General features: G+C 41.0%; 2 protein-coding genes across 3 annotated transcripts in view; both read left to right on the forward strand.

Annotated features, from left to right (window-relative positions):
* The window catches only part of ufm1 (ubiquitin-fold modifier 1), a 16,155-nt gene extending 11,246 nt beyond the window's left edge, over positions 1-4,909 (forward strand). The window contains exons 5-6 of the mRNA XM_005746567.1: positions 972-1,004; positions 3,908-4,909. Of these exons, the coding sequence (XP_005746624.1) occupies positions 972-1,004; positions 3,908-3,981 (107 nt within the window). The 3' untranslated portion in view covers positions 3,982-4,909. The remainder of the gene's footprint in view (positions 1-971; positions 1,005-3,907) is intronic.
* Positions 4,910-16,820: 11,911 nt separating this feature from the next.
* frem2a (FRAS1 related extracellular matrix 2a) overlaps positions 16,821-27,090 on the forward strand; it is a 67,950-nt gene continuing 57,680 nt past the window's right edge. For both annotated transcript variants that reach the window (XM_005746569.1, XM_005746571.1), the window contains exons 1-2: positions 16,821-21,892; positions 24,598-24,687. In XM_005746569.1, the coding sequence (XP_005746626.1) occupies positions 16,906-21,892; positions 24,598-24,687 (5,077 nt within the window). In that variant the 5' untranslated portion in view covers positions 16,821-16,905. The remainder of the gene's footprint in view (positions 21,893-24,597; positions 24,688-27,090) is intronic.

The raw sequence follows: 27,090 nt of genomic DNA on the forward strand, positions 1-27,090 counted from the left end.
CGATTTTGATAGTCGACGTAATCGTGACTAGTCGACAAATCGTGGCAGCCCTATTTCAAATTCAGAACCATTAGCCTGACTATTTTTAATGTCTTTTCATGTTCAAGTATTCATGACAAACCAGTTGCACAAGTTTCTGTGCCACTTACCTTTGTATTTATTTTGACAGTGAGCAGTTTGTCCACAGAGTATGAGTAGGACAAGTAAAATGCATGCTTGGATAAATGTTCGTGCTGCTGTCATTTCAGCCAACTCTCAAAGACAAGAAAAGATATGAAAAGTATCAATAAAATACATTTTCTGGTAAAATATTGAACCTCTGCAAGTACTTTCTCGGGCATGCAATAAGTTGTTAGGTCAACAGATTCTTTTCTAAAAGGCAGAACACATACCGAACAGATGGATGTCTGAAATAATCTGAGCCTAAATTTTCAGCTGGATTCCTCCAGTTACACAACACGTTATTGATCTTATAGCCACACTCTTAGAAATTACCAGAGCAAATGACACTAAATTGCCTTGATGGGTGTTAGGAGAAAAATTGTTGGCTTTTTCATTGTACTCCAGCAATCGAAGAGCAGATTGCTGGCGACGTCGTTTTCTTCTGCTCTGTTCTGACAGGGTTAGACTAGTGAACTTAATTGTATTTTAAATCACAGGAAGATTACTTTCTTGGGGACATATTGTGTTGACAGATAACATAAAGATAAGGTTTGTGTTAAAATGACTGAAGTGATGATACGGTCAAAGATAAGTTTTAAATTTATCAAAAGAAAAATGGCTCGTCTGTCATTGTTCCAGATAGATCTCTTTGCTGTCAGTTGTGCTGCTGAGTGAACTGTTATTACAAATGAAGCAGTTATTGAATAAATTTTATTTCTTATTTCTTTGCTTGTCTTTTGGATAACAGTTTTTTTCTTGTATTTTCTGCATTTTCTGTTTACATTCTCATTTTAATGTTTGCTTTGCAGATGGAATAGGAATCAACCCGGCTCAGACTGCAGGTGAGTTCTTGTGTTCTTATGTATGTTTTTCTTTTTTCTTTTCTTTTTTTAAGTATTAGAAATACTTTGATCCTCAAGGTGATTTAAGGTCACATGTTCTCCATCTGTTGTATTAATATGCAAATGACCTCTGGGCTTTCTTTTAAGCTTGTTGACACTTGTCAGACTGCTTTTGTCAAATCATAAATAGCCTAAGCAATTAATACAGTTCTTGAACAAAGTATGAATCATTATGCTTTATATCTCGGACGTGTTCAAATCTCAGTGACATTGGCCTGAAGGTCAGCGGTCGTTTTCTGAAAACCTTGCAAACGCAATAACTTGAGAACAAGGCAAGATAGGATTTTGAAATTGAAACCATAGGTGCATCTACTGGGAGCCTGGGGGCTACCACTGGTCACCACCAGTATTTCTGCTAATACTCAATGGAATGTAACTGTGCATGGTTCCAGAAAGAGAGCAAGAAAATACAGTAAGAATTACCTTGTATTTTCTTGCTCACTTTGTGATCAGTCATTTCTAATTAAATTTGGGTCGTTTAAGTCTGTTTTTACATATTAATAAATAAAATTAACTGTTTTCTTGCCTTGTTCTCAAGTTATTGCAAACTATTATGCACCTGAATCTAACATGACAATGAGAGTCCCATCACAAATCTGCGCTACCTTAGAATATGAGTACAATAGTTGCATATAGAGCACATTAAGTGTTTAACTTTATTATGCTACAGCATCATCAAATATACATCCAACAGACACTTTGTTAGGTTTAACTGTTTATCTGTCCAATAATGCAAATCTCTGATCAACCAATTACATGGCAGCAGCTCAGTGCTTATAGGGATGTAGACATGATCAAGACAAACTGCTGAGCAAACATCAGGAACAGGAAAAGAAAAGTGATTTAGGTGACTTTGGGGCATGGTTGTTGGTCCCAGAAGGGGCTGATCTGAGTATTTCAGGAACTGCTGATTACTGAGATTTTCCTACACAGCCTAGGGATTACTGAGAATGGTCTGAAAGAGAGAAGAAATGCTTTGAGTATCACTTGATATTTCACGTGTGGGTGAAAATGCTTTGTTGATGCCGGAGGTCAGAGGAGAATGGCCAGACTGCTTTGAGCAGATAAGAAGTCGACAGTATCTCAAGTAAAGGTTTGTTACAACCAAGGTATGTAGAAAAGCATTGCCTGGTGTGAGTCTTGATTTCTGCTGCAGTATTCGGATGGCCGGGTAAGAATGTATCATAAATATGAAAGTATGGATCCACACTGCATATTTTCAGTGGTTCAAGCTGGTGTTGGTGGGGAGATATTTTCCTGGGACACTTTGGAGCTGTTAGTATCAACTGAGCATTGCTTATTGAGCATTGCTGATCTCTTTATGAGCACAGTGTATTGTTCTTCTGATGGCTGCTTCCAGCAGGAAGGGGGCAGGGATAGCTCAGTAGGTAGAGTGGTGGCCCCATGATCGGAAGGTCGGGGGTTCAACTCCACTGAACGGCTACCCTGAGGTACCCCTAAGCAAGGTACCATCCCTACACACTGCTCCCCGGGCGCTGCACTGGTGGCTGCCCACTGCTTCACTGGGTGAATGGGTTAAATGCAGAGGAACTATTTCCCTATGGGGACTAACACGCACACTTTACAGGATAACACGTCATGTCAAAGCTCCAATCCTCTCAGCTGGTTTCTTGAACATTCGAATGAGTAGACTGTTCTTAAATGGCCTCATCAGTCACCAAATCTAAATCCAATAGAGTATATTTGGGATGTGATGGAATGGGAGAGTTATGAACCAACCAATCTGCAACAATTGTCTGATAGCATCATGTCAAGGTGGACCAAAATTTTCTAGGGAATGTTTTTTGCACCTTGTTAAATCTATGACTTGGAAGAATTAAGACAGCTCTGCAGGCAAAAGAGAGTGCAGCCTGATATTAATGTTCTCTGTCTAACTGATCTGAGTCTACTGCAACCACCTGAACAATCTTCCATTTGTTTGGTAGCTGAAATTTGTTTTTAATGAGGTTGTCTTTGATTTACTTAAAAAAAAAATGGTGTTGGTTGGTTTTGGCTCTTACAAGTTAGATGTGAATTTGGGAGGGCAGAGATGTCACAGTGCTACCTTGATAAGCAAGTATTGAAAATCTTACTAATCATTCAGCCAGTCTCTTTACAAAGAATTGCAGGACTTCATCACCACTGGTCATACTCTGAGATCTTGTCACATTTATATTATATGTTGAATGTGATCAGAACTGTAGAAGTTTGGCCTACTTCTCCTTATGCATTGGGTCTCTTCTGCTGAGGAAGGACATTGGTGGGCATTCAGCTTTTTATCCGAATTACACTCATGCGCTGTGCTGCCAAGAATAGCAGCAGTTCAGAAACCTCTGTCCGATTGGCTTTTTTTCACCCACTGCAGCCACGCCACCTCCTGTTTACAGGACTGAGATGGTGGAAATCAATCTGTCAAGTTCTTTTTTCCCCGACATGCTTTCTAAGGTTAAAATCACACTTCTTTTGGAAAATAGCAAAGGTGCACATATGCCAATAAGAACTGCTTAAAATGCATGCTCTTGTTAACATCCATTCCTTTCTTTTTTTAATAATTGGTTTATGTAGGCTGACTGAAGAGCTGAAAATTAGGCACTAGGATTTTTTTTCATCTGTCAGTTTAGTGATCGTTCCAGCTCGAAGCGTCTGTGTGAAGACTGAATCTGTGTGCAAGTTGTAATCGAATCCAAGACTTTGAGTCAGAGATTGCATGCTTTTTTGTCAAGTTTCTCTCCCAGCTGGTGAGTTGACATGTTGTTGGCAGCTTTGGTGACAATAAAACCCCTTATTAAAGCACACTGATTATGAACCATGATCTTTATATAGTGCTCTGCCTTGTGTTGCAGGAAATGTGTTTCTGAAGCACGGCTCAGAGCTTCGCCTCATTCCAAGAGACAGAGTGGGAGGACAAGGAGACTGATGCTGCTTTTCCTCGTCGACATCGGCATAATGACTCACGCGGCAGATTCATGTAACGCTCGAGACCCAGGAAACACCTCAGCGTGTATCATTTTTATTTTCTGGCCCACCACTGACAGTGACTCACATGAGAGTATATTTAAACACATTGATGACGTGCGCATGTTCCCTGTGTTCAAAAGTTTGGAGTAACATCAGGAGAGAGTAAGAGAGTAATGAATTCACACAACACAGCATCTACATCCCAGGAAAGATCAGCAAACAACTGAGTCAGCTGACTTTTGTATCTTTGTAAATGACAATAAAGAATCCATATGACCAACAGCACATGCTCAGTGCAGCGTTACTTTTGTATGTACTGGAATTGGTAATAATATCTACAAAGGATGCTGTTAAGTGCTTCATTAAGCGACTGGTGACTTTATCTGTGCTAATCAGGCACCTTGTGTCAGAGCAGTGTTCTTCAAACAGATGCTGCAGTTGTCCTGGGGACCAGATTTGTCTTTGAGTCGATCCAACACAGCTTCTGATTAAAGCATGAAACTGTTAAATCAATCTGTTCAAACATATGGCTCTTTGCTGCCCTCTCTCAGGTTACATTCGAGCATCAAATGCACTCATCCCCCCACTTGAAATCACACACTGCGCACCTACACACAATAAATATAGAAAATCTCCACTGAATAATGCTGCCTGATTATGAACTGATAAAGCAGGTGTTGATAAAACAAGCCAAGCGTCCAAAGAGCTTAGATTAAAATTGGCATCGAGATGTGTCTGAGTAGCTATCAATAAGATTCATCAGCCACTGGTAACACGGATTTTCATCTTGGAAATAAATGTCACGTGTTTGCAGTCGTTTGTCATGTGGCTTCTCTTTTTGACAGTGTCGCAGTTTGAAAAACAAGTAAACAGAAATTGTGTCTTAATATCAAGCCTCCTTGATTATTTCCACCCAAAACAACATGACTAACAGACCAGTCCGTGTTTTTTCCTTTATGAAATGTGCTTTATTAACTGATTAATGCAAAGAAGCAGCTGACTATCCTCTCCGCATTAATCATTTTCATTTGAGAAGGTCTGCATCATTTGTTTCTGAATTGGTTCAGTTTCTCAACCCCCCAAAAAGAAATACAATTCACACTTTGTAAAGAAAAATAGGCTGGGGTGAATAATGGAGTGTGCGTGGTGTAATACACAAGAGAAAGCTTACGGTTGTGTCTCACCATTTGTTAGGATGCAGGCTGGGATGGGGGGGGAGGAGTATGAGGGCCATTGCAAATGGATTTGCTTTTCTGTTTTAATCAAAATCACTGCTGGGCACAGCAGAAATTTGCTTCTTAAATTGGAGTCGACCGCAGAGTGCCCTGAATGCAGCAGATGTTATCTCCCAGCGTTGCAATGTTGGTGGTTGAAAATTGCTTAATTGCTGCAGATATTTCTCATACATGTGTTCCTGACGGGGTAAAAAAAAGAGTACATTTTTTTGTAGTTTTTAAACGGGTGAATAGTCTTTAGGCCAAGATCAATACATGATCATTTTGCATGCTGACTAAACCGAATAAGATGAAACTTAAAGAAAAAAAGAAAAAAAAAAGGTAAGAGATCAGCTCATTTCACACCTGAATTTGTGCTCTTTAAAGCATGAAATTAAAATTTCACAGTTAAACAGAGTGGATGCTCTGGTTTAATATTTCTGAGAAGCAAAAAAAGTCTCGTAATCGCATTAATTGAGCTCCATGTCCCGAGTCAGCTGCAGGCTGAACTGTGCCCCAAAGTCAAACCTAACTTAAGAGGCACTGATGCACTGTGGGTATCGTACTTGGGCAAAAGAAGTCTATTACAAACTTGTTCTATATGTTTTCTGGGTTATTTATCAAATGCGAGCAAGCAAACAATAGAACAAAAAAAAATAGTTTGTCCTGTGGGTTCTATTACTCTGGAAAAAATAGGCCCCTCATGCATGCTGGTCCTTTAACAGGCTCTATGAAATATGAGAGCCTCCTGGTGTTTCTCTGCTCTTTTAAAATAATGCAGTTAGTAAACTAATCGAAACGAGGAGATAAACTAAATAACAGGGTTTGGATATTTTAAACTAAATTTAAAATATACAACTCTCTGATGAGTTCTGCTTTTTAATCAACAAACTAAATAGCTCCTACCACCACTTTATCAGCTGTAGCTGGCTTCAGCAGGTCCATTGTAGAGACGAGACAATCAAAAGGCAGTTCATACAGTTCGGTCTGTTGCCTCTGCTGTGGAATATAAAGACTCAGGGGAGACACTTTAGTGGGTGTCAAATTGGGATGTCTTTAGCCAAACTCCTAGAAAACTCACTCTTTGAATTTTCCAAATTCATTTAGATTTCAAATCAAGACATTTAAAAAAAAAAAAGAAAAAAAAAGGTGCAGGTACAGGATAACACATCAAATTTGATAAATGCTTTAAAAGCTGCAGAATTCTCCATTTGAGATTTTCTCTTTGCAATTTTAAAGCCATGGCTCTGTCTTAAATAGCCACTGGTTTAGCTCACTGTAAACAGTTAGGCCACTGAAATGATAACAGAGAATACTGAGTTTTTGATAACAGCATTTGTGGTGTACAGTTGTATTTAAAAGATGTGAGAGACTGTGATTGATGATGTATGAGGAGGTAACAGTTCATTTGCAAACCACTGATATTAAGATTATTAACACTCACAAAGATTGGACATGTCCCAGTGATTGATTGATTTGTCTTGAACAGAGTTAGGAAACAGTTTGAGGTCTCCAGCTGTATTTTTAGTCTCTTGATATAAAGATGACAGACATAAAGAGACAAACGGGGAACTGGGAGCTGACACGGGCTGACAGCGTAGTGCTGACTGGTCTCAGCGGCTGTGCCTGACACTGTGTCTGTGTCTGCGTGACGGCGAAAAGCCCATTTGCTATGAAATGGGTTTCCCCCATGCACTGGTCTGCTGCCCTCTTTCCCCCAATCGTTTGCGCTCAACCTGCTTCATAAATGACATGTTGAGTGTGCAGCCACCGAGTAAAGGCGGCCAATCTAAAATGAGATCTGGTGATCTTTCAATTCACCGTGCAGACAAGATCATCACTGTGGCCACAGGTCAGTGAGCCAGATAAAGAAACCAGGAGCCAGGGAATGGAAAGAGATTCTCTCCGTCATCCCGTCCAGCTAATTTTCACCCCCATTCTCACACATCAGTCTCTAAAACATGTGGATATACAGCTCAGTCTGCAAACCGTGTAGTTCTAGTTTAGTCCCAGCTGAACTAGAACCTCAATCACAAAGTCCACACCCCCTGGGAAAAGAGTGTCACACATTAGGAAACATGAGGAAAACCAGTTGAGGCATCACATCAAGATTATTTAATTATATGAATGACCTGATTCTGCCCCCTTCTGTCATAAATTTAGTATGGCAGCTGGTTGAAAGCCCTAATTTGCCAGGTTTAATCTTCCTCAGTTTCTTTTCTTTCTTTTTAACAAAACGCTCGCTGTTTGTCGTGTCACGTCATGGTTTGGCAGTAATTATTTGTTTCTCTTCTCAAGTGTGAATAAATTCAAGGAATATATTCAAGTTATATTTTGAAAGTAAGCCCAAATAATTCTTTAAATATTAATTGTCCTGTCAGTGTATGTATGACATGTCATCTTAAAAATATATCCAAAAAGGATCCAAAGGAAACCTACTGTAAGAACCATAAATATGATGGGTTCAGTTGGCTTAACAACAATTCTCTTTGTCACCCCTGGTGTGTGTCTGATAGGTTGTTTCATCTATTATTACACAGGAGGTGAAGATGGTCCGATGACTACAGTATTGTCCTATTTTAACAAGTTTTTGCCGTGAAATGAATGAACAGATTTCTTACCGCTGTCAGACTGCCTGCATTTAATACTCAGTGTGTTTGGTATTAAACGAATCAACTTTTATGTCTTTTATGGCAACCACTACATGTCATGATGCAAACATACTAGGTCTACCATTTTACTTTTCATTCAACTGAAAAATGTATTAATCAGCAGTGACACACATCGTATGTTACGGTGTTATCAACCAATAACGTGATTCAACACAACAGCTAACTGAAATGAATGTCTTGTATGAATCTGACTGGTTGTCCACTCTTGAACCTGCAAGGCAGTCCTAGAGTTAATTTTTTATTTTCCCCAGTTTCTTTGCATCACTTCCATCTGTGCAACAACTTTCTGCAACTATGTGTGCAGAGGGGTTGTGTAGGTATTAATAAATTGCTTAGAGAGTGTATTTTAAGGGCACAACAGCCACGGGCAATGTGCACTCCATCAGCTTGGACAAAACAGAAAAAGCAGGCTCAGCCAGTGTAGTTTTCCAACAGCAGTTCATGTGCGCTCAGCGATAGTATGCTGTGAGAGTGTGCAGCCAGAGCAGTTTAGAGCTCCACAAATACTCTGGAGTAGATTGGACACCCATGCTGCCTAGACAATGGATCCTCAGATCATCCCCCGACTTTATCTTTAGAACAGCCTTGGCTGATACTCAGGCTTTTAGTAAAATTGAATGGATTATCATGAAATTTGATGCTCATTTACTTTTCAGTAGAGTTTATCCTTTAATTTCCTGTGCCACCATCAGTTGAGATTTTTATTTATGACACAAAATCAACTAATGCCTTAATTCACTTTAGCACCGGGACACTTTTGTTGTATATTGCTAAAAAGCAAAGGACGACTGCCTAAAATAGGGGACGGAAATGTTACACTAAAAATTGTGATTTCATGTTTTCATTGAGCGTATTTATGCACAGTCAGGTTAGCGTTTAGCACAAAGCACTGCTGTTGCAAACCAGAAACTTACTGTGAGTGATTATTAGCTCTTGACAAAATTGAATACAGTGTACTGCTGCTGCTATTGCTAAATTCACAGGTTTGCACTTGGTTTGCACAGGGTTCAAATAGTGTTTCTGAGCTCATCTAATAATTACCACAACGTTTTGTCTTCTACAGCGTTGCCCCATGGTCTGAAACTAACACCTGTTTATTTGCATGTAGAGGTTTCTCTTCGTTCTCTGAATCTTTCAGTGATACATATCACAAGTTATTAAATCACTGAATTCTTTGTATTTTTAATGTAGAAAAACATGAAAATGCTGAAATATTTGCTTGTGCAGTGCAGTCTATCACACAGTTGTAAATCCCACCACATTTTTACTTTTGAGGCCAAACCTCTGTGCTTGTAATTCTTCTTGGCCAAATACGCAGGCTGCTGCCACATTCTGTATTTTTTGTTTCACCCCTTTGCAAAAGCTAAATAAAACTCACAAAGACAACTTGTTTTGGTGAAAATACATTTATTTCAGATTTCTGGGAAGCTCTTTTTTCACTCATGCGACTAACTGCACTGACTGTTAGGTAGGAGTTTAATCAGGGGATTTTTGTTTTGAGCTTCTGACGCCTTTTACTGACCGAACGTTTTTGAAATGTGCCACAAGCATCAAATTGTGGCGATGGTGGCTCAAGAGTTGGCAGTTCGTCTTGTAATTGGAAGGTTGCCTGTACGAGCCCTGGCTCCTACAGTATCGGTCATTGTGTCCTTGGGCAAGACACTTCACCCGTTGCCTACTGGTGGTGGTCAGAGGGCCCGGTGGCACCAGTGTCCCGCAGCCTCGCCTCTGTCAGTGCGCCCCAGGGCAGCTGTGGCTACAATGTAGCTTGCCATCACCAGTGTGTGAATGTGTGTGTGAATGGGTGGATGACTGGATATGTAAAGCGCTTTGGGGTCCTTAGGGACTAAGTAAAGAGCTATACAAATACAGGCCATTTACCAAATTCGAAATGATCATATTCATATTTTTTAAATCTAAATTTTAACATTGTATGTATCATGTTCTGTTCCCATGTATATTTAAGGCAACATTCAAACTTTTCTGGAAACAGGGTTGGACGTCTTCCCTGTGGGAAAGTCTACATGTTGTGCAGCATTGCCACAAACTAAAGGGACTGTTGACGCAATAAAAAGCACTAATGTCCCTGCAGTGAGCAACCTTCCTTTAGTAACAGGGATCTCACCGTTGCACTGATGTTAAATGCCAGAAAGCATTTGCATAGTGTGTATTTCTGTCCACAGCGTGTGTTGGTGGACAGGGAAAAGCAGGAGGACTGTTAACCTTCAAACCCACTTCACCTCATGTTCTGACTTTTAGTACACTTAGGAGGGTTCAAATCTTATAATTAGGCACTCAGACCATCTCTTTCTCTCTCTGTCTCTCTCATACATATGCCTGCACTTAACATAGTCCTTTCGCACAGTTCCCATAAAGCATGGATCTCTTCACTGCAGGTTAAACACAGTGATTACATAGATGTCTGTATTGGTAAGTGCAGGTTTAAAAATCTGGCCTGACATTAACTTGCAAGTAGATGTTTTGTGTACGGTGTGTGGTCTAAGGTAGTTACCAACTGATTTTGTTTACCACTTTCAGGCAACAGTAATGCAAACGTCAGTCTAAATAGTTCTCTGTAACACAAGCTGCCATTATTAATAGGTAAAAACAATGAGCACAGAAAGGATTCAGTTTTGAATCGGAACCTGTCCGAGATTAATTACCAGATTAATCTCTCAATCTGGTAACAGCACTTGACTTAGCAGCTGATTGCTGAACTGCCCTACCACGTTTTACCACTAGAGAGCAGTAGCCTATTAAAAAAGTCTTTTCTTTGTCTTATTTAGATGAAAGTCATGACTGCATTTAAGCCGTTTACTGATTTAGAAGAATGTGTGTGCGTGTGTGTTGTTGTTGTTGTTTTTCTTCTTTTATCCTAGATAAACTTGCTTATACTATTAGGTGGCCAAAAAATATGCAAGATAGTGCTCGTGCAACACAGGAATATCTGGAATATAAACAACTTTAATTTGTTCTTCTCTGTGGGCCTTCTATTCTTATCTGTACTTTTGCTCCAAAAGGATTCTATTAAATAGAAAACAATTAAAGGGGAAGCGCTGAAAGCACGGTAAAAGGGATGAATCACTGCTCTTCTCTTGCAATAAAGTAATTCACCGGAGAAAAAAAAAGAAAATGCTGCGGAAGTACTGTAACAAATGTTCACCTCCAACAGGCCACGAGAGCCGACAACAACCAGCAGAAATTGACACTGCCTGGAGGGCTCAGAGCTGAGTGCTTTGTCTGATGTGTGATGGAGTGTGGCAGGTTTGTCCCTTATTAGACTCATCACCTCTGTAAAATCACATGAAATAGAGAGAATGTGCTCTATAGAGGGCATGTCACAAAGCCAACCAACTGGAAGAAGTCTCACGCACAAGATGTAAACAAATCATTAGAGCCAGTTTTGTTTACTGTCTGTTCTGTATTTAAGATAAAAGTCTCAGCAGTAAATGTCAACCTGAGTGACAGATTTTTCTCTTTCTTCTCTTTTTTCTTTTTGTTTGTAAGTACACTACCTAGAACTAAAACTAACAGAAACTAGTTTAATTATTTAATTTAAAGCCTTTAATTTCTTACAGTTTGCCTGGCAATCAATCTAGAATTCACAGAAACACAGATATTTACCCAATTCCCCTCTAATTTATAACGCTAACTGTTCCCCTAACTGAATGGCAAGAGCATTGTCATCTGTAATGGAAATGAGCGTGTGAGATGGAGGAACAAACCCGCGGTTTCCCGAGACAGCAAACTCGAACCAGAATGGCACTTTGTGTAAATGTAAACTCACACAGTCCTTGTGCTGATGATTACAGAGCAGCAACGGAGCTAACGATTGTGTTTGGAGAAGAGTTCCTGGTGTGTCGTCTGAAAACCTACATTTTCTGACTGTAACATATGAACAAAGAAAGCCCAGATGTGATTATGTACGCAGTTGTGAGAATGCTTATGTGCAAATTGGAAGCAAGTGGGGGGTTCTATTACACATTCAGCTGACCCAGACAGAGAAGCTGTTTCATCTTCTGCAGTAACATATAACCAGTGATTTTGCACGTTGAGCTGTTGCTTTTATGCGTGTGCTTCCTCAAGAAGAAACATGTTCTCTGTGGTTATGGAGATAGTGGCGACAGAACAGAGAGTGATAAGAGGCCCGCTGCCTTTCATAGATGCCGGGCGTTGAAAGCACAAACGTAACAGCTGTGTGATGGTGTTGCCAGGCGAGTGGAGACGCCATTAAACAATTTATGTACCACAAAAGTTTATGTTTAAATTACTGATATGAAAAAAAGCTATTCAATGTGAAGTATAAGTATAAAGTGGCAAAGAATAACAAGACTGAATTTGTGCATTGATTATACATTAGTTTTCTTATGACTCGTTTATTTGATGCATTTGAATGCAAAAGCTTCAATTGCATTCAGGTTTATTTATACAGCACCATAACACTAAAACAATCTCCTCGTGGAGCTTTGTATTGTATGGTAAAGATCCTACCGTAATGGAAGGAAATCTCTTAGTATGTGATAAACTTTAAAGAGTAAGAACTTGTGGAGGAACAGTGGGGAGGAAGAACAGCCCTTTAACAGGAAATGACCACCAGCACAACCAGTCTAAAATTTGGAGCGACCATGTGTCTTGATGGTTATGCTCATTAGAGATGAGGAGCTAACAAGAAAAAAAAAACAAGCAGGGTAGGGTAACTATGGAAGAGAGTAGATAAAAACTTAATGACATGCAGTGTATACAAAGTCAGTTCAGTTCAGTTTTATTTGTATAGATCACACAAACAGTTGCCTCAAGGTGCTTTATGCAATAATACAGAGAAAACCCCAACAGTCAGACACCCCCTATGAGCAAGCTCTTGGTATTAGTGTGGAGAGAAAAATTCCTTTTTAAGAGAAAAAACCTTCGGCACAACCAGGTCCAGGGAGGTGCAGCCATCTACCTTAACCTGCTGGTCAACGATGAGAGGAAGACAGGACAAAAGACCCACTGTGGAAGAAAAGAAACAGTCAGTGCATCATGGAAAACCAGCAGCAACCAAGGCTTATTGCATATAAACACACGGGAAGTGAAAAAAGGTGTAGGAGAACTCCTCAGTGGATCATGGAAAGTCACTCAGCTGTGTGAGCCTATAGCAGCATAACTAAGAGATGGTTCAGGGACTTACCCCGAGAGAAGGCTGATGGCAAAATGCCCCGCTCCCATAATATTTTTGAAAACTCTAGGAATCGCAATGATGACTGCACTCAGGGAGTGAAGTCTTCTAATAATATATGGTCTTTAGGTTACAAAGGGACTTCAGATTCAGATCAGTGCATGTTTCTCCCAAAGCAATCAGCCAGCATATTCTAAATAAGATGCAGAATCTGGAGCTCCTCCATAGACAGTGAGCCAGTGTTGTGATTTGCCTCAAACCCTAGTGAGCATCAACAAATGCATATTGTGAAGCAAGAGATAAATCACGAGCGTAAAATATCTCCATTTTGTTCTTCTTAAAAAGCACTCTGTTTACTTTCACTGTCACATGCTTTGTCACAGCATCACAGATTAAAACTCCTACCTCTTGATTCTGCTGGGACGGTGGCATGTGGGTGGTGTGTGTCTGTAAACAAACAAAACTGTCTCTGTGCTGTGCAGTCAGAATTCAAGGACTCCACCTTGCAGTGAGAATTTATCATTTAGATGTTTCAGGAATTTTTTAATTTATATTGGTGCCTGGTAACCAGACAAAAAAACAACCTATGACCAAGTATTACAGACTCTAATTTCGATCCATTTTCATACTGACTGACACAAATATGTAGAACTGATTTAGATGAATGTACTTGGTGTGCTCCCGGCTCAGTGATTACACTGCAATGCTGAGCATTTCCCTTGCTTTCAGCCGCACTTGTACAGATAATTTTATGCAAATGTAAAAAGCTGATGTATACCTAACACTCATACTGGCATACCCAATTACCTGAAAGTCCTGAATATAGGTACCAATTGAAAGAAGAAGAAAAAATCTCCACATGTGGCCTTATAATAGCAGAACAGCTGCTGTGCACAAGGAACCCCACAACCTGTACAGTGTGAAAAAGTCATGAATATTAGCCTCAACTTTCCCCAAAAAATTCTGTTTTGCTTAGCAGGTGATAGAGATGGGCTGCAGGGATGAGTAGGACTCTCTGTATTAATTAGTCAGATGGGAACAGAATCATATATACAGGGAGTGCAGAATTATTAGGCAAATGAGTATTTTGTCCACATCATCCTCTTCATGCATGTTGTCTTACTCCAAGCTGTATAGGCCCGAAAGCCTACTACCAATTAAGCATATTAGGTGATGTGCATCTCTGTAATGAGAAGGGGTGTGGTCTAATGACATCAACACCCTATATCAGGTGTGCATAATTATTAGGCAACATCCTTTCCTTTGGCAAAATGGGTCAAAAGAAGGACTTGACAGGCTCAGAAAAGTCAAAAATAGTGAGATATCTTGCAGAGGGATGCAGCAGTCTGAAAATTGCAAAGCTTCTGAAGCGTGATCATCGAACAATCAAGCGTTTCATTCAAAATGTTTTTTGAATTTTTTGTTAAGTTGCCTAATAATTATGCACAGTAATAGTCACCTGCACACACAGATATCCCCCTAACATAGCTAAAACTAAAAACAAACTAAAAACTACTTCCAAAAACATTCAGCTTTGATATTAATGAGTTTTTTGGGTTCATTGAGAACATGGTTGTTGTTCAATAATAAAATTATTCCTCAAAAATACAACTTTCCTAATAATTCTGCACTGTAGATATAAACTCTGTCCCATCATTGTTGGACTTTTTCTTGTTGTTTTTCATTACCTTAAATTTCCAGATGTATTTTTTTTTCCAATGCTTATTATTTTGCCTCCCTAATTAAGATCTTTGCATTCACTTTAATCTTTGTCACAGTTTGTGTCTCGGAAGTATCGGGTTTTAATATTCAGTACAATTTCAGTTTCCATAGCGGTGAATCTAACATGCACGTGTGAAGTCACAAGATGAGTGTTTTTGAGCATGCAGCGAGTGTGACAGCTGGAAAAGCTGGAGGTGCCTTCTACTTTGAAAGAAACAAAGCAGAAGAAACCCTCTAATCACCTGGCATCTTCAACCTGGGTAGAGTCGAGAACAAAATGCAGTCACAAGCAGTTCTTCTACGGATCAGCTTTAGGTATAATGATTTTAACGACTCAAAGCTGTCAGATTTGCAAGTGTGGAACTTTTTAAATATTCATCTTCAAAACTTATAACCAGTATCAGAACAATCACAAAAACTTCAACTGGTTTACAGCAACTGTGAGATCTTGCCTCATAGTGACATTAGATAAATTATGAATGGGGCTGATGAAGATTGTCCCCTTGTCCGCTGACCTTGTTTTTCGTTAAGTGTACTCGTTCGTGCCAAAACAGAACTCCTGGCATGCTCATCTTTTATTAATGTCAAACATATTTTTTCTTTGACCAGTGCGACGTCAAATATCGTTCCAAAAAAAGAAAATCAATAAAATAAATGCATAAATGTTAAAATCTTAGAAATCTGATCACATAAAAACAGTCTGCTAAGCAACGGGGAGAAGTGGGTGTATTCTCTCATGAATTAGCCTTGACAGATTTTCAAACAACCCCCCCTCACAGGTTCGCCAAGGTCTAGCACTAGATTCCCTCCAGTTCTAAGCAACAATTGCAATATTTCTTGCCACGGCAGCTGAATGCGTATTTCACGTCCCCGCGCTCCTGCTTATAGTTGGAATTTTGTTTATCGTATTACGGTCTATTCTGGACTGACAAGGACAGGGTCATTCGTTCTAATCAATGGGCAGTGGGTGGGGTTTTATTGTTGCTTTTTCTTGCTTAAGGGAAGGTCGTCATCTTTCTGAGGTCCACCCTGAGCTGCGTATTCCCTTCAAAATATAAAGCTAAATAAATAAATGGATGAACGCATACATGAATAAGAAATGGGCAAAAAAATTCGTCCTCACCTTCTTCGTACTTTAACTTTTTGCAGAAAGCGAGGAGTTACTGCAGAGCAAGTGAGGGGGGGGATTAATACGGCCATATCCCCAACAGGGGATTAATACGCCCAGCTACCAAATGACTAATGGAGATATCCCATTAAGTAGGGGATACAGCTCAAATCTTAAAATGTATTATTAATATTGGGGGCAGATGGCATACAACAGTGATCAATGGAATTAAGGGGTTGTCTGTAATTTCTTATAAAAGAAAAATAGGTTGCCGTATAGGAACACATAAATTATCTGTAGCCTGCATATGTCCCAGCAAATGTTCACTTAGTAAGATAACTAGTTTAAGGACTATAATTTTACATGCTCGTATGATGCGTACTTTTACAGCTTTCTCAAGTTAAAAACCAGAAGAATGACAACGTTGGTGGAGTTGAAATGACCTTTTCTGGCACACCGTGGAAAATAAACAATTATAAACTTGCCGTTTCTCTTAATTTCATCAGTGTCTGCATGTCCAAAGATTACATGATAATATTATCTGTGTTAGGCAGACTGCTTAAAAAGAGGATTTTATTTAAACTCGTCTTTCCATTATGATCGTTCTGGGGGAGTAGTTCTACCAAGAGGACACGCTTGGTAATTAAGCTATAATCAATCCGTCTACTTCAGTTTATCTTCCAGTCTCCACCTCTCCGTGACTGTCAGCCGTACTGCCCATTAGCGATAGGGCTGAGCTAACAAGCCTTCAAAATCCTCCAATATGTGCAGAGATGGGCGGTGGCGCTTCACGCTGGGCTCTCAAGCGGCTGAAGTTAAAACTCCTGAGCGCTATTCTCGCGGAGTATGTCGAGGGTCCGCACGGATAGATGTACGGGAGTCACTGCGTGGGCACCCCGCTGACTCCCTATTGTTTTGGGCTTTTTTTTATATTGTTAAGTAAAACAGACATTTGGAAAAACATTTTCTTTGTTACAGCAGCACCTTGGCAGAGCTCACATAACTGGTGAACATGTTGTCCTGTGGACTTCTCCTGTGTTTTTCCATAACAGGTATTGTCTTCGCGCAGTCCGACAGCTCTGGATTATTTTATGCACTGAGATCAGAACTGTCTGAGGACGCTATCTTGGTGGCCAACAACGGAATACGCGTGCCTTTCGGGAGGTCGGTTTTTATCGATCCAATCAATGATTTGGTCATTCAGACACAGCCCGGCGACCGGTGCAGCATCAACGTGCTCGATAATGATCCACTCTCGCAGAGACCGGGTCATCTGTCTCCCAAAAAGTTTCCCTGCGATTTTGGTCCAAATGATGTGACTTACTCCCACCACGGATCGAGAAGTCCGGCTAAAGACAGAGTGAGGATGCAGCTCAGGTATGACGCGCAAACCGAAACGGTCATTATTCCGTTTATGATGGAGGTTGAAGTAATGTTCACGCAGCTCGAGTTAATCACCAAAAACATGCCTCTGACTGTTGATAACCTCAAAGGGATCAGTAACCCTATTGATACGAGGATTTTAGAGTTCACTTATGACAGAGAATCTCACAAATGCGAGGTGACATCCCAGTCCAGCAGCAGCAGCAGCAGCAACTCGCTGCCTAGATACGGGAAACTCATCCATGGCGGTAAACTTTCTGCAATGATGGACTGTGATGAATTCACGCGAGCTGATATCCGCTATGAGCACACTTTTCAGCGCAAATCCCCCAACAGGGATTATGTCCCCATGGTTGTGGAGCTGCAGGATAAGGAAGGCAACCTAGTGAAACAGGAGTATTTTCATCTTATGATTCGCATCAAAGGGGGAGAGGAGAACACTCCCCCCAAACCCAGCTTTGTGTCCATGATGATGATGGAGGTCAGCCAGTTTGTCATGACCGCCCTCACCCCTGATATGCTTGCCGCTGAAGATGCCGAGTCAGACCCAGACAAGCTTATTTTCAATATTACTTCCCCCTTATCTTATGAGGAAGGCTATATAGTCAGCACTGATGACAGAAACCTCCCCATCACCTCCTTCTACCAGAGAGACTTGCGCGATCTTAAAATAGCTTATAAGCCCCCCTCCCTGGATTCAGACACTGAGAGGATTTTCCAGCTTGAATTTGAGGTGGTGGACACAGACGGGGCCATCTCGGACCCATTTGCTTTTATGATTGTTGTAAAGCCCATGAACACTCTGGCCCCTGTCGTGACACGCAACACAGGTCAGCTGCTGTATGAGGGGCAGTCTCGGCCTCTCTTCAGCGCTCACAACTTGGAGATCAGTGATGAGGACAACCTCGACTCTGTCAGAGTCACAGTGGTGGATGGGCTGCGCCACGGGGACCTCACAGTGCTGGGCTCTCACAGGAAATTCTTCACACCCGCAGACCTCGCAACAGGAGTTGTTGTGTACCAGCACGACGGGACTGACACATACAGCGACAACATTGTCTTCAAAATGACAGATGGGCAAAATGAAGTTGAATTTCTCTTTCCCATTACAATTGTTCCCACTGATGACGAGCCACCGATTATAAATGCCAACACCGGTTTGATGCTGTTCAAAAATCAAATGATGCCCATATCTCCCCTCATGCTCAGCGCTGCTGATATTGATTCTGAGGACTCAACTATTAAATTCATCATTGTGCCTCCTTTTTCTTCTATTGGCACGCTGCTCCTAAGGCAGTCAGACGCCCCTGAGGACCCTTCCTCTTGGAAATTTAATGCTGAGGATGAAGTATATGAGAAAGAGGTGACAGAGTGGCTTCAGAAAGATATCACTGATGGGAGGTTGTTTTACAAGCACACAGGCCCTCACAACACAGATGCAATCACGGATCAGTTTGCATTCACAGTCCAGGATGACAACGACCCCCCTAATTTGTCAGAAGAGAGTGTGTTTATAATCCGAGTTTTACCTGTCGATGACGTACCCCCCGAGCTGGTCCCTGGCATCACCCTGCAAATGATTGTTCAGGAGTACAAACCTACTCACTTTAGCAAAGAAGTTCTGCACTATACTGATTTGGACTCTGAGGACCGTGACCTCAAGTATACAGTCATCCAGCCCCCCACAGATACAGATGAAAATAACCCTGTTGTGTTCGGTTCTTTGGTTCTGACAGACCACTCCGCCACTGAAGTAACAGAGTTCACACAAGCTCAAATTAACCACCATAAGGTCTCCTACGAGCCCCCAGATGTTGAGCTTGGAATCACAGCCCACGTTGTGCAGTTTCGTTATACTGTTGAAGACACAGCTGGAAACAGTGTAGAAGGGGCTTTCACCATCTATCTCCAGTCTGTTAACAACAAACCTCCTCAGATCACAAACACCGGCTTTACTGTGCTTGAACGGGGCATACATATCATCACAATCGCTGAACTAGATGCTACAGACCCCGACACTGAGAGTGAGCAAATAACCTTTACTCTGAGTCAGCCTCCTAAGCATGGTCAGATCCAGGTTGCATTCACTGACCTGGAAAAAAAGGGAGTTTTTAGACTTGAGGATATCTCAGAGGGAAAGTTATTGTATATTCAAAGTGGAGAAGAGACAGTAAACGATGAATTTCAGCTGGATGTCAGTGATGGAATTCATATTGTGACCGTGACGGTCAAAGTTAATGTAAAGCCTGTCGATGATGAATCTCCAACCATCAGCTTGCCTGCGGGAACAATCGGGTCTCATATGGAGGTGCTGGAAAATGGAGCCACAGAAATAACAACTAATGTGATTCAAGGTCGTGATGATGACACAGATGACCTTCGGCTGACTTTTATTGTGGAAGATCCTCCCCTTATGGGTGAAATATTAGTTAAAGGAGTCCCAACCACAAAGTTTACTCAGGCTGACATAATTAACGGTGCAGTTGTCTATGCACACACTGGTGGTGAGATAGGTCTCACCTCTCAGCAGGATGGCTTCAATTTGACTCTTAGTGACATGTCTGATGATTGGGCAGTAGGTGGCAATAAGGTCACCGGAGTCCATGTTCAGGTCACCATCCTTCCTGTTGACAGTCAGGCCCCTGAGGTCAGAGTTGGTATTCAGTTCAGTGTCATTGAAGGAGAAAAATATGCCATTGGCCCTCAGCACTTGAACGCTGATGATAACGACACTCCAACTGATGATATCCTTTGCACTATCATTGTGCAGCCCACTGCCGGCTATGTGGAGAATATATCCCCCGCTCCAGGCTCAGAGAAGTCCAGGTCAGGAACAGCTATCAGTGCTTTTACCATCAGAGACATCAGGGAGGGAAATATCTACTACGTGCAGAGCATTCACAAGGGGGTCGAGCCAGTAGATGATAGATTCATATTTAGGTGCTCTGATGGTATAAATTTCTCAGAGAACCATTTCTTCCCAATTGTTATCATCCCAGCAAATGATGAAAAACCTGAGATTTACTTGAGAGAGATAGTTTTGATGGAGGGGATGAACATCGCCATCGACTCACAAATTCTGAATGGAGCTGATGCCGATATCCCATCTGAGGAGCTGGTGTTTATAATTTCCAAACCTCCCAAACATGGTGCAATTTTAAACCAGCTAGCCACAGGCCCCATTTTGGTGACTAATTTCACTTTAGAGCAGATTAGAGAGGCGTCAAGTATTATTTATGAGCACGATGACTCAGAGACAATCGAGGACAGCTTTGATGTCATTCTGACTGATGGGAAGTACTTGGTTCAAAAAACAGCCATGGTTATGATCATCGCTGTTGATGATGAAACCCCCAGAATGCTCATTAATAATGGTCTAGAGGTGGAAATTGGGGAGACCAAAGAAATCAGCAACAAAGTGCTCAAAGCGACAGATTTAGATTCAGATGACAGTACACTTACATATATTATCCGGTTTGGGCCTGGTCAGGGTCTGCTGCAGAGAAAAACCCCATCGGGGTCTCTGGAAAACATCACGCTGGGCATGAATTTCACGCAAGTTGAAATTGATGCAGGGCTCGTAGTTTACACGCACAGTGGACAGGAGGGCGTTCGAGACATGGTCAAATTTGATGTCACTGACGGGTTAAACCCACTAATTGATCGTTATTTCTACATCACAGTGGACAGCATTGACATGGTCTTCCCTGATGTGGTCAGTAAAGGTGTTTCTCTGAGAGAAGGTGGCAGGGTGACTCTGACCACTGATCTCCTAAGTACCACTGACCTCAACAGTCCTGATGAGAACTTGGCTTTCACTGTCACAAGGGCCCCTGTTAGAGGCCACTTAGAGTGCACAGACACTCCTGGGATTCCCATTGTGTCTTTTACCCAGCTCCAACTGGCTGGCAGTAAGATTTACTACATTCATACCTCAGACGATGAGGTGAAAATGGACAGTTTTGAGTTTGAAGTCACTGATGGCTACAATCCCGTTTTCAGAACATTCAGAATCTCGATTGTGGACGTCGATAACAAAAAACCTGTTGTGACTGTAAATGATCTAGTTGTCACAGAAGGGCAGCTTAAGCTGATAACACCTTTTGAGCTCACGGCTGAAGACCAGGACACAGCCGAGAAGCTGATCAAATTTACGATCATCCAGCTTCCTGTTCATGGCAAATTGCTCTACAACGAGTCCACACCTATCAGCAGCTTCACAAAACAAGACCTCAATGAAAACCTCATCAGCTACAAGCACGACGGAACTGAATCATCAGAGGACTCGCTCTCCTTTACTGTCACCGATGGCACACACACTGACTTTTATGTTTTCCCCGACACTGTTTTTGAGACTAGGCGCCCTCAAACTCTCAAGATTACTATCGTGGGAGTCGACAATGGCATCCCCCAAATTGTTGTAAACAAAGGTGCACCCACTTTGAAGATTTTGGCCACGGGTCACCTGGGGTTCCCCATCAGCTCCAAGGCGCTGAAGGCAGAGGACAGAGACAGCAGTCCGGCCTCGCTGCTGTTCCACATCACCACCCAGCCAAAACATGGTTACATCGTTCATCTCGGGCACGGCAACAACTCCATCAACACCTTCAGTCAAGGTAAGCTTTGAACAAAACACCTACCAGCTCTATAATGTGTCAGCATGAATATTGAATGTGGAGGAAATGATCAAACAGCACTGATTTTGTTTAGTAATCAGTCAGATCTAATAACCAGAATGCTCATTCCACTCTATGAGAAAAGTCTATCAGTTATTATTTTTAGCAAGAAAAATTACCTCTGCATGCCTGTCCTTGAAAATGTAATCATATATGTTTAAATACAAGATCGTCCTGAGAAGCAAAGTGTTAGACATCAAAATTCCTTGCAAATGTGTAAGTTTTGATTAATTTTTCCAGCCCACCAAAGACTTTAATTTATGGAGTAATAATTATTCAAACGTGTGACAAGTACAGGCCTGGGAATTTCAATAGTTAATTTGTGCGCCTGATTTAGATGTGCCTTGCTCATCAAATCATAATTAGCAGAGCAAAGTTAGAGGCTGATGTTTCGCACAAATGTCTTGTAGACAGTTAGGGATGAATAATTTATTATTTCTGCATCTCTGGGGAAATGTTCAAATCTGATGTTCTCTACAGTGGTCTGTTAAATGAAGCAGGACAGAAGTAGGGGGATCGTGTGAAAAGGTCAGCGCGGAGCTTCGAGTGACAGGATGGCATTTGAGTTGCAGCACATTCTGATAGTTTGACCAGGGTCAAGTCAATTTGAAAGAATTTGTTAAAACGCAGAGAGCTCTCACCAAAATGCATTTTTACACCAACACGCAGAGCACACTGTGCCGCTTTAAATGTTTGAACACATTTCTTTTGCATTTGTGCACATTCGGTGACTGATATTACAGGCGGGGGATTCAAGACAACAATGCCGTTGATTGAGGTTCAAAGCGATGCAATCAATGCTGTATTTCATATCACGCTGAGGCAATTAGAGCAACAAGTAAGGAAATCCACCTGCTTATGACACAGCTTGGCTTAAGCTCATACGTGGTGTGAGAACACAGTGCCAAAAAAAAGCAGCACTTGAGCCTGCAGGAGATGGACACTTCTGACAACCACTCTGAGGATTGCAGTCGTTGGAAAAAAAAAGGGCATAGATGAGACAAGAGTGCAGTGGGGATGAGAAACAAAGGGCAGTAGAGGGGCAAGAGAGAGCAAGTAAAGTGGAGGAGAGTGCAAAAGAGGCAAGAGAAGAGGAGGGGTGGGGGATGTGTGGGTGACATGAGAGAAATAACGAATGAGGGAAGGGGCGTGAGACATTGAGTGAGAGAGAGAGAGAGAGAGAGAGCAAACAGGCTCGTCAGAAGAATCAGTCAGGTGAAAGAGACAATCCCTCGCTCTTTATTTACTCATCCTATTTCCAGGGCACATCCCGTGAGGCTTTCTTTTTAAATATTTAATGAACAATGTGCCCCTAGTTCACAGTGTTGACTTTGTATTTGTAAGGCCCTCAGGTTCAAGTATGTGCCACAGAGAGGATCCTTCTCAGGCTGCACCTCCCGTTCGATTAGATTCGACACTCAATAATCTGAAAAACATGAGCAGCAATCTGGAAGCGAACAAAGTCTTTGCATCACATGAAAGGTATATTTTTTGTCACCTTTCATGTTCGGCACAAGAGAAGCAGACTTAAGCTTCGTCCCAGGCAGGAGTCGGGGGTTTATACTTTTATGAACCTCCTTCCTCTGACATCTATTATTAAAGGAGGTGGTTTGAAGGGGCAAAGCCCTTTCACAGTCTTGATGATTTTTCTGTACTGTAATGGGTGTTTGCAGAGACTGGTGGGAAAAAGAAATGTAGGCAGAGCCCTGTAATTCAGAAAAGTTGGAAAAACAGGTGTGTCTGTGTGCCTGCTGAAACTCCTGGTTTTAACATTCTTGCCTTGTCTGTCATTAAAAAAAGATCCACTGTCACCTGGTTTTCAGCGCTGATGAAACACCGAGTTGGCCGTTTCTGGGTTTAAATGTATTCTGTTGCTTTAGCTTGAGCTCTTTTGGATTTGAGGTTGCGACCTTATCGTCCTGGATTACGGATGCATGACTTTCAGAATGCTTTCTCTGGTGGAAAATTGTTCATGCTGAGTACTGATAAGGAACTGAATCAGTGTGATACTAGAGACCTGCTGTTACTGTAGCTGATATAGTACTGGAGCGGGACAGCTTCCATCTTTGAGCAATTATTTGACAGAGAGAGTGTTTGAACAAGCCATAATGCAACTTCAAAGTGTGTTTGAGGCTATTTCTGTAGTCAGCATGAAACACAACATGAAGGGCCTTTTTTTACACTCTTAAAATGCAAATTTTATTTACTAAATATGTATTTAAAAAAAAAATCTTGACAAGGACAGATCTCTGCACGATGAAATTAGCACTTTTGGCCATCACCTTGCTTTAAGTTGGAGCAAACTGATATTGTTTATCGTGCATCGTCTCACATTCACTTCACAGCGCAAGACATGACTTTAAAATGGAAAGCAGGCTACAGTGGCACTCATTTGCATTCTATAATTACTTATATTTTTTAAAAAAAATTCTGTTTGCTTATCATCTTGATTTTTGTTTTTTGCCCTTTGTTGGATTTCAGGTGACTGAGTTTTATTCTGTTTGCACAAACTTTCAGTTCACTGTGCTTTTATTTCCAGATCTAATTTTCACACCTGATTTGACACTTCAAAGTTTCACGAAAGAAAGATTCATAAAAAGAAAATATATATTTTTAAAAAAACTAAAGTTACTTTTCTGTTGCAGCGGATATCGATGGCCTGAGCGTCTGCTATGTGTTGCGGAGTGGAGAAAACGCTACGTCTGATGTCTTCCATTTCGCTGTTGAGGATAATAGTAAGAGTTCACCTTCTTTTATATTTGCATTTATTTGTCTGTCAGTATTACTCCTCTTTGCTCTGAGTTTCTACAATAGCTGTCCGGCTAAAAAAAACAAAAAAGTCACTACCTAACCATTCAGTATTTCAGAATTGAGATCTACAAGTCACCTGTCAAGCATTTTTATTCTAACCCAGACTGAGATCAGTTATATAATTTTGCAAATTGTTCCCAGCAGATTTTATAAACAGATCAGTGAAGTTTATTTTTGCTCTGATTGCATTTGATTCAGGATTTGCCCATAAAAAAATCTGCCATTCAGAGCGGCCTCGTAGAATATCAATTCTGACAAATCTGCATAGGCCAGCAGAGGTGTTCAGCCTGTAACTGTGTACTGCTGCATTCTATTAACTTACCAGGGAACTGATTAGATGTCCAGGGTCACTGGAGATAGAAAACTCTTTGTGGTGTGAAGATCATTTTTACAGTTCATCGAGTTAATGAGACTGACTGTGTAATTTGTAAATATGACAGGATATGCCAAGCAGTATTAGTGCATATTTTATCTTGAATGCAAGAAAATTTCTCATGAGTTTTTTGACAGAACAGAAGATTAACAATGTGTATTTAAAATAAACACTGACATAAGGTGGTTTCATGCAGAGTCTCCGTTTATGTACAGTTGTTATAAAGCGATGAACATTTTAGTTTGAAGAAATAACCGCTTGCTTTTATTTTACATGTGACGACATTGGCAAATATTACCTCCTTTCTATTTTGGTTCAAACCAACATTACATGCATAATAACTGCCAATTGGGGCCCAATTTGCACATGAAATTAACACGTACAATTCACCATATCTTATGCTATATGCATCTCTCCAATGTGCATTAATTTAGCACCCTTTTATGAAGGCAGCTGCTAATTAAGTAATCAGCAGATGCCAAAAATCTCAGTGAGGGAGGAAGAGCTTAAGATGCAGTTGAATTTATTTAAGACTAAATCTAAGAAGAAACCTCATAATACTGAGTATATATGCTCATTATTGAATAAAAATTTGCACAGGAAAAAATATTTGAAAATGTGCTCTGCATGAAAAAACTGCTGCAGAAACATACACGAGTAGAATCATTCCAAACAATCCCTCTAAGTGGGATATATTGAAAATACCAAAATTTATGCAAAAGATTTGCAGTCCCCGTCTTGTTTGAAGCATTTTCTTCTTCTTTTTTTTATGTCTTCAAATACAATATACATGTGTGTGAATGAAAGAGAGTGAGGTTTAACAGCACAGCTGCAAGGAGTACAGGTAATGCATGTGGAAGAGTTTAAATATCTTGGGTCAGCCAGACAAAGCAACAGACAATGCACAGGAGGGGTGAAGAAGAGAGTGCAGGACGGGTGGAGTGAGTGGAAACGAGTGTCAGGGCTGATTTGTTACAGAAAGATAGCAGCAAGAGTGAAAGGGAAGGCTTACAAGATGGTAGCAAGACCTGCTATGATGTATGGTTTGGAAACGGTGATGGTGACAAAAAGACAGGAGGCTCAGCTAGAGATGGGCGAGTTTAAGATGCTGAGGTTTTCATTGGGGGTGACCAGAATGGACAGGATCAGAAATGAGTGGATAGCTCAGGTTGGCTGCTTTGGAGACAAAGTTAGAGAGGTAAGGCTGGGATTGTTTGGACATATGGAAAGGAGGGATAGTGGGCTTACTGGACAAAGGATGCTAAAGATGGAGCTGCCCGGCAGGAGGAAAAGAGAAAAATCACAGAGAAGGATGTAGAGAAGCAGGATATGCAGAAGGTTGTGTGTCAAAGGAGGATTCTTATGATAGGGTGAGATGGAGGCAGAGGAGCTGCTCTGGTGAGCCCTAAAGTTCAAAGTTACGTATCACTACAACCAAAATAAAGGGGTCTGTAAAGCAAAGCAGTATGTTAATAAATAAATAAGAACATGGGATGGTGGAGTCCTATCATAAAATATAATGCAAACTTTCTTCAGCAGCTGTCTTCACGATGTGATCATAGTGTGGTTTAAGCTGTTTTAAAACAGTCAGATAACTGGACTACACGTTTAGTCATTGTTGGCTTTGTTTCTTTACATCTGTCTTCTTTAAATAATGCAATGCACTGATCACCTTGTCTTGTACCGAGACACATAATTGAGGTTAACGTACAGTATTACAAATACAGCACCAATTTTGTGTAAGTGATGTAGTTTCTGTTGCAGTGGCCATTTCATTTCATTTTATTACAAATCTACAGATTTTTTAAAACACTAGTTTTACGCTGAGCTTATAAAAAGTTAAAAAGTTTTCCTGGAGCAGAACTCATCCATCCAGAATAAATCAACACAACGCCCTGCTTTTAATGTACAGTACACACACACACACACACACACACACACACACACACACACA

This window comes from Pundamilia nyererei, unplaced genomic scaffold, assembly GCF_000239375.1.
Source record: "Pundamilia nyererei isolate P.nyererei 1_Seehausen unplaced genomic scaffold, PunNye1.0 scaffold00180, whole genome shotgun sequence".
Lineage (NCBI taxonomy): Eukaryota > Metazoa > Chordata > Actinopteri > Cichliformes > Cichlidae > Pundamilia > Pundamilia nyererei.